The 10,695-nt window shown below is 42.0% G+C and overlaps 1 protein-coding gene across 1 annotated transcript; it reads left to right on the plus strand.

Moving 5' to 3' along the window:
- Positions 1-2,787: 2,787 nt before the first annotated feature.
- On the plus strand, positions 2,788-5,155 carry birc5b (baculoviral IAP repeat containing 5b). Its single transcript, XM_061074610.1, has 4 exons — positions 2,788-2,913; positions 3,653-3,762; positions 4,850-4,967; positions 5,063-5,155. The coding sequence occupies exons 1-4, from the start codon at positions 2,788-2,790 to the stop codon at positions 5,153-5,155; spliced, it is 447 nt and encodes a 148-aa protein (XP_060930593.1).
- The last annotated feature ends 5,540 nt before the right edge of the window (positions 5,156-10,695 follow it).

The following is a 10,695-nucleotide window of genomic DNA, read 5'->3' on the forward strand; positions in this document are numbered from 1 at the left end:
AAATGACCCCAACAATCCTCGGTTGTTCTCATGAGTCCGAAAAGATTCCAGTGGCTGCGTAGGCAAACAACATACCCTTACAGCCATAAGCCAATGCGAAGGACATGGCGGAAATAGAGACCACAAACACATTGCTTCTATCACCTACCCTCCTCTACATCCTCCTATCTCCTCCCGCCCTCTCTCCCTCACACTCTCAGCCCTGTGTGAAAACAAAGCTGGAGCAGGAGATTCCAGCAGCTGATCGTGGCAGACCTTAATAAGTGAGGGCAGGGGAAGGAGAGAGCAGGGAGTGAAGGAAAGGGAGTCATATGTCAATGAAGGAATAAGGAATGAAAGTGAGGTGCAGTGAAAGAGAGAAGAGAAAAACGCTGACCTGTGAAGAGGTGATTTGTGGGTGTAGGACCACCCATTAGGAGATGGAAACCAACAAAGCAAACACTCTAGAATGTGTCAATAACTGTTATGGGCCTTTATTTTTTACGAAAGGCTCAACGCCACAAAAGGTCTCCGCTGGTGCAACAGGCTCGACGGCCACGGTCTGCACCAGCAAATGAAGCAGGGCCAACAGATAAACCTCACACCTATGGTGCAGCAATGTTGAGAGAAACATCAGAAGCTGAGAAAAACAGAGCAATGTATGGAAAAATGTCAAGAGACAACAGTGACAGGCACATGCAGAAATTCAGAAGTAGATGTTAGACTGCGTGTGTCTGCACAGAGCAGCCACCCACCACACAGGCCACCTGGAGCCTATGTAAAATTATGTCAACACATGTCCAGTCAATTCAGGCACAGGGCTGCAGACTATTTGGTTTCATACACATCGAATAAAAAAAATCCTCCACGCAGACGCACTGTGTCTCAGCGCTCCCAAAGGCACAAGGTTAGATGGGGAAAAGGACACCGGTTTACAGTTGTTAGCACATTTCAGCACCGAGGGGCCTGAGGGGTAGAGTTACACGGGCACACTGAGGACCAAGGCTGTCTCTCCCACTCATAAACACACTGGTGAAGTTCACACCACAAGCCATTAAAGTGAACAACTGGATTTCTGGATTTCTTCATTACTTTTATATTCTCTCAGCTAGAAAATGTGATTCATTTAAACGAGAGCACTAATCTTACTTTTTTATCCATCCGTTAATATCTTCACTGTGAGTTTTTGTCCAGTTTGACTTTTATTTATTCTATATATTGTACTTTTGAAATTTGTTATAATATAATTTATCATAGCTTTCGAAATGTGTATGTTATTTGTCAGCATTTTATTCGTTTTGTCTATTCTTGGCTCACCAGTCAATTGTGAAGCACTTTGAACTGCATCTGCCTGTATGGAAGGTGCAATACAAATAAAGTTTTATTGATTTATTGATTATCTGTCACTGTGGGAACAATATGTACTTTTTTGTGTTGTATTTTTTGGTTTCAGGTGCAGTTTAAAAGAGATTTCAGGATCACAGGATCACAGGATTAAACTCAAATGTGCATCGATAGAAAGGATCAGAGCATCGTCATTAAATTTCTCTCCATTGCCAGCAGAGGGAGATAAAGTTCACATAACATTTAATGTGACTTTAATTTTTAATAGATAGATGTTATATAATCCTAAAGTGTTAACTAAAATAATTAATTAAAACGTCTAAGGATCAGATGTTTGATTAATATGATAGTGAGTGTTTAAGTATGTTCCTGCATGAGGTAATTAAGAAAATCCAGGTTTGGATTGTATATAATTCACTACAAAAATAGTTTTGTTAAACAGAACACATTTCCAAAACGAAATAATTATTTTTAATGAAACTACCTTTGAGATCAGTTACTTGTGAACTTTTCTCATATTTATTCTCTTTTTCCATTAGAAATGAATGCTGGAAGAAGAAACCTTAACGGGAACTTTATGTTCTTATGTGGAGTTTTTCATGTTGTGTTGTTAATAGTTTAAAGATCATTTAAATCTCGGCAAGTGTTGCCAAATTAAACTCAGACTTTCAAAGTTGTCCCTGTTACTCCTCAAAGTAGCAGTAAAAAAAATAAGAATTAGAATTGACTGTGCAATGCTGCTGAATTGAAAAAGGAGTTGAAAAATCTTGACTGGAGTTAAAATTCAAGTAGAAATCTCCTAAACATCTGAGAGCATTTAGAAATAAATCCTGATGTGTGCAGTGTAATGAAATTCATTTTGTAACCTCTGCCAAGGAGGTTATGTTTTCACCCCTCAAGCAAGGTTAAGCAAAAACTACAAAACTAGGTTGAAGGACGTGATATGTGTGAGGGAAGATCCATTAAACTGGAGGAGATGCAGGAATTCTTTCTCACTGTGTTTAACATTTTGATATTTTTGTAAATTTCTTGAGAAATAATGTAACGATCTTGATAAATAGAAATCAGACAAATGCGTAGAGTTCTACTGATGTGAAATCTGGTGTGGATCTGGAGGATGATTTGGATTTTGTGAATCAAAATAATAATTATTAGGAGGGTGATGTAAGGTTATAAATATTCCATTCTGTTTTATGTTTTAAATCTATCATCTAAATGATGATAATCAAATAAAAATAAAATATTTTAAACGGTCAAATAGTGAAAACCATGGCTACTTCCTGATCAGACCTCTTCTAGATGAGTCTGGTGACCTCCCTTCCCCCTTCCCAGCCCGGCCCACCTCCAACCTGAGCAGGCCTCCATCAGTGGAAAACTGAAATCACCTGTGTTGGTGTGCAGGGCCAGGGTGGAGCCATTGTGACTTTAGACACACGTTGGGTTGAGCCCGTTCCCGCTGAAGATATGGCCAGCATAGACGTCCTGAGCACCAGGTTTCGCTTTTATGACAACATGTACAGTCAGGATTTACGAGAACAAAGCTTTGCTGACTGGCCGTTTAGGGAGGAATGTAACTGCACTCCAGAGAAGGTGAGGAGGACACTTGCTTTGCTGTGGAAGAGATCATGACACTTCTTGACACCTCTGAACATTTGTTGATTTATTTTTGAAAATCTATTTGTGATTGATGGTTAGTTTTGACAGTGCAGTAGGACAACGTGTGTTTTATCCAGAGGAAAACATGTCTGCAGGGAAGACGTTAAAGTTCAGGTCTGTGTGAAGTCAGACTCGTATCTCAGATGTTTCCTTTCATTTCAGACAGGATGTGTCAGACAGCTCTTCAGAATACAGCCCCATTATACATAAACCTGCACATTACATTACTGTGGGTTTTATGAGAATAATTATTAAAAGCTATTAAACCTCAACCTTGTGTTCACAGCCATCTTACACCGCAGCCTTTTTATCCAAGGCTGTGACAGGCTGTGATTTACTGTTAAGCAGGTGCCAGATTCAGTTTCACGGACCCTCCCTCTGTCACCCCCCCACCCACCCTCCCCCCTTGCTCTTGCCATGACGGACGAGCTGCTGACACCTCACTTGATGAGCAACACTATACCCCATGTTACCAGATCATAACTTCCCCACCAGTTAAAAGGAGATCAACCGCACTGACACGTCTCCTCCTTTAGCTCTGACCTTTTTGTTTCGTATCACACTTGTTATCTTTGTCATTGAGTTATCAGCACGTATCATTCCTTCAGTTAGTGCTTGGCTTTTTATCTGATAAGACATTAAGGCCTTTGTTTCTGTTTGTTTGCTTCATCAGATGGCCAGGGCCGGGTTCATCCACTGCCCCAGTGAGAATGAGCCTGATGTCGCCTCTTGTTTCTTCTGTCTGATTGAGCTCGAAGGTTGGGAGCCAGATGATGATCCCTGGTAAGAAAAGCATGTCAAGCTGTTCAGGCCCCATCCTTTACCTTATCTACCTTCATATAGGCACTGAAGAATATTATGCCAAAGCTGTAGATTCAGAACTGAGTCCTCTTTGCTGCAGGTCGTGTTCCGACCCAGACCTTTGCTCCGTGTGTTGACCACTAGCTCTCAACATGTCATGCTAAGAATCTGTCCTGTCAATAAAAGCCACACTTCCCTAAATTATATTTAAAATGTTTGTTACAGGGTAAATGTCAGATGAATGAATTATTATGGAATTCATTTTTGTAACTAGGATAGCATTCAGAAGAGGGCAGAGCTCTGCCAAGACCAAAACAGTCCCATTAAAGTCAAGCTGAATTTCCCAATTTCACACACATCGATTATTCCTTGAGGAAAATGATGAAAATGTATAAAAAAAATAAATGAAAAAAAGATTCCCCATCTCACAAAGTTAAAGAAAGTTTTAAAAAGTCTGGCTCCACCCCTTGATCTGGATCAGCACCAACATCTAATGGGTTCTTCCCTGATAAATACCACATCCTCCCACCAGGGTCGTGGTTGGAGGATGTTCAGTATTTTTTGTGTGATGCGGCTATCTAGGACATTAATAAATGAACAGTGTCTTCGCAGGCAACAGCTTACACACACTCTGCATCATCTGAACTCTTGCAGTTTTTAATAAAAAAAGTATTGCACTTTTTTGGCATTTATAATATTGCACTTAAATGTATATTACTGCATTTGTCTTCTACCATATGACTGGTCTTTTACTATGGTAGTTTTTATTGTGTCATTTAAAGTGTCTGCATCGTGTCTTTGAGGATGACATTATATTTATATGCATTATTGTTCAATTGTTTATGTATTAATGACAATAATGTAACCTTGAACCATAATTCCAACTTGATGCAGCTGTTTCTCAGTCTTGATCAGCTTACCACATTACGCATATTTTAGTTTTGTGGTTTTTGCTTTTACAGAGGATTATATGTTGAGTGAAACTGCATTATATTAAAAGACCATGACCTCTTTATGTGCCACTCTCAGTTAAATATAATCGTCTTTGTATATTTTTTCTCCTGCCCAGGACTGAACATGTAAAACGCTCTCCTAACTGTGGATTCTTAACCCTGAAGAAAGACTTCACTGAGCTCACTGCGGCGGAATACTATGTCATCGAGAAAAAGAGGCTAAAGGTCTTCCTTGTAAGTGTCTGTGTAGATTATATGACATCAAGTGAGGGTTGAATACTTGTGCTGCACTTTCTCATCACATTCTGCTGCTTTTTATGTTTTTCCAGAGGAAAGTCTGTCATAAGAAGATGGCATATTTACGGGACGAAATCGACAAAACTCTTGAGAGGCTTAAATCTGAGTTTGACTCTGAGATTTAAGGAAACTGCCCATTCTCTGCTTCGCTCATCTTGAGGGTGTTACAGGAGCCTGTGGTCTTCACTCAGTAGTTTGATGCAATACCAGTTTATATCAATAAAGTTTTGAGGAATATGATGCTTTGGTTGTAGTAGTTTGTTGAACCACAAGATGGTGCTTTTGCACTAAAAGCTCCACAGTTTCCCCCTGTCCCAGACAATTTGTGGAGTTCCCTAATCTTACACTCACAACCCTCACAAAGGCAGCGTGAAATGAAAGCGCACATTGAGCTGTATTACAATGCTTGCTATATTCCCCCTTTTACAACCAAATACTTACCATTTTCCTGAACGTGCCACCATCTCGACCAGGCCTTTTCAAACCTTGACCCTGGACAGATGGCCTGAAGCCCCTCCCTCTCAATACCAACTGTTGCCCCAGTAACATCTGTTACATCTAGAGGGACAGTGAGCACTGGGGGCTCACCAGGGCACTCGCCTTGCCCAGTGAGGAGGCCTGAGATTCAGGAAACACTGAAGGATGCTGCGGCTGACAATGGAAAGTGCAGAGAAAAGGTGCTCATGCAGTAAACACTCCTAGAAAGCCCTTCCACTCTGTAATGCTCCACTGGTCTTGTTGAGCCTCTAAAGACCAAAGGGTTACCATTCAATTATTTGCAAGAGTTGGTGTAAAGTTTTGAGATTTACACGCTTATTTGTATGAAGCAGGAGCAGGATGTCGGGCTCAGCGTGAGTGAGTCGCTCCTGTGTGCGATGAAAGGGTTGGCTTGGATGGAACGTGGGATTAAAAGATGCTATTCCCTTCTCCAACCTTCCACTGTTCTGGATTAATGTCTTATCCGCTCGCTGTGGAGCAAATTGAAGAGAGAATATTTTTAGCCCCACAAAAGTCAAATACCCATAGGTGATGTAAGGTTTCTAATAACTGTTGCAGGACTTTATTTTCTTCTTTAATGAAAACTATTAAATACTAATATTTCTGCAAAAGTATACCTCTGACATGCATGGGGCTTTTGCGTGCTAAGAGGAGCATCAGCTTAATGAACCACTTACCAAAATTGAGTTACTGATGAGATGGTGAGTTTTGACATTTAGGTAAGTGGTGTGATATTTACACAGATCATGAGGGGCATTTTTACATCAATTGCTAATATAACTGTAATCAGGGCTCATACCCACATACCATGTCATCCACTTACTTCTGTGTGCTCCAGAAAATGAACAAAGAGAATGGCATGGCGTGACTCCTGTCCCAGAGTAGCACAGATGTGATAAATACGCTTATCTGTGGGAATGGTGCAACACTGTGGATTTGATTGGATCCCAAAATGAGTAGGGGGGGAAGTTTTTGCTTCATGTGTTTCCTCCCAACCCAGATTTTTTTGCAATTATAATTATAAACCCATTAAATTGCATTTAAAATGATTCATTAGGCTAATAGGAATTTGCATTTCACCAGTGCACGTATTCGGTTCTTTTCCGTATCTAATTAATAAACTGTGACAAAAGGTTTGCACCAGTGGCCTCTCGTGCATTTTTCTAATTAATGAGTTTCTGCTAAACAAACTGTAAACAGAGAGTGTAGCAGATGGACAAATGGACAGATGTTACCAACAGAAAGTTTACAACCTGAGCTTTAGGCCCCATCTGTTGCTCCTGCGACTGGTACCTCCCTCTACCCTCCTCCAATGCTTCTCCTCACTCCTCATCAGCATCTATCATGGAACCGTCGCCCTTCATGCTCCACACACTGCATTACCCTAAGTGAATGACTTCAGTATTCAGCCCCAACAGCCTGACCTGGTGTAACCTTTGATATACAAAGGCTAAATGAACAGAATTTCCTCACATCGCAAATATTTAGCACCCTTCCCACTGTAAATCTTTTCTCTGCTTCACTCTGAAAAGTTCTACCTGAGGCAGGGTAAATGATTATACAGGCCAGATGACCAAACGGCCACGACCCCACAGTGGTCCTGATCTGGAGCCACGTGAATTTGTCTTTATCGTGCTGCATTCACAGATAACAAAAGGACACGCCAAGTTACTTTCTTCCTTGCATCACAATTGGCAAGAAATTAAAATCCCTTTTCAGCTCTTCCGCCTCTTTAATGTTCTCCCACGTCTCTAGCAGCGAGGCGTGCTGGCTGCTCGCTCTCAGACACCATCGGCCCTCCTACCTCGGCTGTGTTTTTTTGTGCCCTCTTCCAAAGGGACCTCCATCTGTCCCTGCACTCAGCCCATTGTGGTGTCCCAAAGCCCAGCAACTTCTACAATACAGTGGGCGTGCATAGAGGGGGGGGCCAGAGTAAACACGACAGCATCCAGATCCCATTAGAAGCTCTTTAACTCCAACACCCTAATACTCTCAGAGAACTCTGCAAGGAGAGGGTGCACCCCGTACCCTCGTGCACACAATATCACCTTTTTACACCCCTCTCCCTTAGGTAATGAGTCTGAAAGTAGCCTTCATCCCTCCCCATCCATCTCCTTTTTCCTTTTTCTCTTGTAACAAGCTGTCAATCAATTTTGTTATCGTTCTCTGACAAAACTGACATAGTTATTTGAATTTTACTCAAAGTTTTAAAGGGGGCAGGGTAGTGGTGTTCTTGTTCAAGATGTTGATGTAGAGAACTCTCCTCGGTTTTGGTATTACCTCTGAAAAGGAAGTTTTAAAGGAGGTTGCATTTTTATTAATTTTTTTTTTCTTTTAACCAAGATTACACAAAAGCTACAGGATGGATTTCCGTTAAACTTGGTGGAGGGATGTGGTTTCGGTCAAGGAAGAAGACGTTAAATTGCGATGTGGAAACAGATCAAGGGGCGGATCAGGAGATTCTGTTTTCCTGTTTGCGAGATAGGGTGTTTTTTTTTTACATTATCACTGTCCTTGCCCTAAAAATAATTCAAACAGATTTAGAGAACTGATTTCTATGAGCATGTGCAACTTGGTGCAACTTGATTCAATTTAAAGTGGACTAGTGGGCGGAGTGCCACTCAAGTTTAAAGCTGCAATTCATTTTGTTCATGTCTCAAGAGAGTTTAGTTTATAAATGATTAAGCTGATGAAGTTGGATTTGATGTGGTAATAAAAGGCAATATTTTATATATATTTATGTACATCTAATTGCTTGTCAGTGTTGACAAACCCAAGCCTCGTCATTTGAATTCTCTACATCTTCTCATGATGCCAACCTCACCATCTCTCATTGTTTTCATTGGTCTTTGCCCACAACTCTGTTTCCATCTATTTGGTCTTTCTTCTACCAGCTGCTTGTCTAAGTCTTGGGCGTCTCTGTTTCAGAGTGCATGCTCCACCTCTCAATTCGGGCGCTCATATGTTCCCCACAGAGTTCTGCTTGTGTGTGTGTGCGTACTGTGGCACAGGAGGAGGAGGAGGAGGGGGTGGGAGTCACTGTGTTCGCCCCAGCTTAAAGGCAGAGGGATTACCGGCACACAGACACTGATTAAAGCCTTCCAGCCTCCTATGGCCCCATTAATACTATCTTAATCACAATGCTTTATCCCTCCATCTCGCTCCTATGGATCAGGACCTTTTCATTTTAGTGGGAGCAACTCTTGTTTGGCCAGTGGATTAAGTGTGCTGCACGTAGAGACTAGAATATGAGCACGAGACAGAAAGAGAGTCTAAGCCTCATACAACACTTCAAAAACTCTGTTGGGTCAAAGTCTGTTTTAACTATATCCTCTTTATTTTCTGCGTCTTCAACTTCCCCTGTCAAAGTGAATTATCATCAAATCCTAATATTTGAAATTGTAAAAAGGGATCATGTTTATAATGTGCAGTATGTAAAACTAAAATCCACAAAGATCACACAAATGTTATGATCAGTAGTTTGAGTGCAGCTGCATTGATTATCTATGGGCTGATATCTGACATGACCTCACGCTCCCAGGGGGACGGAGCCACAGGTCGTGCTCTGCACCTCGGCCAAGATGGCATTACAGAGCATGTGTTCTCTTACATCCCTCATGGCCCGTGTCATAGATATGATGCACTTCAGTCTGTGTGCACTGTCTGTAATACAAAGTACAGCCAGGTCACACACACCTCAATCAATAAACTTTAATGGGACCGAATTTTCTTGCTTGCACCGATAAAATATCAAATTGAATACCAAATCCTAAGATTGTATCTTTTTCTATATCTTTTTTAAATTGTTCAAACTATTTTTTTTCTCCAATCTCAAGTGACAGTCGTGCATCTCTGGTTTCTGTAATCTTGTATCCAAAGTTAATTTACGTGGATTATTTCCATATCCACCCACTCATGTATTTGGATTCTGGAGGATAATCCACGCACCCTGCCCCCCGCCGCTTGCGCAGAAACAAAACAGCCACGGCACAAAGAGGGTGCACGCCAGCAGCTAACTCTGCCAGTACTTTCTCACAGGCCAAGTGTCTGCCTGTGTGTAAAGCTATGTGTCATTCTTATGCCAAGACTGACACACAAGAGCAGAGAGCACAAACTCGTGAATGAGGAGCAAGGACCTCGTTCACCTCCCCTGCCCTTTCCTCCTCTTTCCTCTTCCCCTTTTACCCCTTCAACACACTGAGTCTCCTCTTCCTCTCTCATCCCGCTCTCTCTCTCTCTCATGCTCTCACTCGCTCTCTCTATCCCTGCAAATTGGCCCAGCTGTCCATCAGCCCCCCCGCGGTTCCCCCAGCTGTCTGCCCTCCCCGAACGAGAAACCCCACAACAATACAGGTCACAGGTCAAGAGAAAGAACAGGCTGCATTCACAATGGACCAGTGGCGCCCAGTAAAACAATCGCTCCATTTTTCTCCTGCAGCCTCTCTGAACTGTTGCCTGGACTGGAAAAGACAAACCTTTGGAGAGGTAGCTGAAGAGGGGGAAAGTCCTCTTGGACAACAGCCTCCCGGGCACACTGCCGTCCTCACAATTGCCTGAAGGAGCACAATGATAAACACACTCGCTCACATTGGCGCTTGCACTCACCACTCCATCTTTGCACCACGTTGTTTGTTAATGTCAAGAGCCATCACGTCCTTCAGCGCGGTCATTAAAGTCAAAACGAAGACTTTTGTCATTCGTTTTGACTTTAATGTGATATAAATGTGTTAGGAACCTTGCCACTTGGAGTTAATCTGAGATATAGGTATTGGAATACAGTGCATTTTACTGCCTTGGTGCTAAAGTTTGAATTAAAGTGCTTCGATCTGAATTGTATATTGAGATCAGATTAATTCTCAAAGTAAATTTAAAAAAGTGTCTGATTGCTTATAGCCCCAGCTCCTCATATCCATATGTCGTGTCTCTGAACAGGAATCTGATGCTTTTCTCTCTTTTGACTTAATGTGAATGAGTTCTTTGAGAATGAGTTCTTGCCCTACAGTGTTTTGGCATGAACTGGATGGGAAAGTGGGACATGTGCTAGAGAAAGCCAACGATAGGGACTCAGAAAGGCCTCTGTGACACGTTCACCTGTTCCCTAGAGCTGTTTTCCCATGGCCCACAACAGCCTCCTGCCTGACCTGGTAGAAGCCCTGGAGCAAGCCTC

This window comes from Limanda limanda, chromosome 7, assembly GCF_963576545.1.
Source record: "Limanda limanda chromosome 7, fLimLim1.1, whole genome shotgun sequence".
NCBI classification, from domain to species: Eukaryota; Metazoa; Chordata; class Actinopteri; order Pleuronectiformes; family Pleuronectidae; genus Limanda; species Limanda limanda.

Excerpts from the sequence above, each read along its gene's own strand:
- birc5b (XM_061074610.1), top strand. The coding sequence starts at position 2,788 with ATGGCCAGCATAGACGTCCTGAGCACCAGGTTTCGCTTTTATGACAAC. Across the intron at positions 3,763-4,849 it reads GAGCCAGATGATGATCCCTG|GACTGAACATGTAAAACGCT; the intron begins GTAAGAAAAGCA and ends TCTCCTGCCCAG. Across the intron at positions 4,968-5,062 it reads AGAGGCTAAAGGTCTTCCTT|AGGAAAGTCTGTCATAAGAA; the intron begins GTAAGTGTCTGT and ends ATGTTTTTCCAG.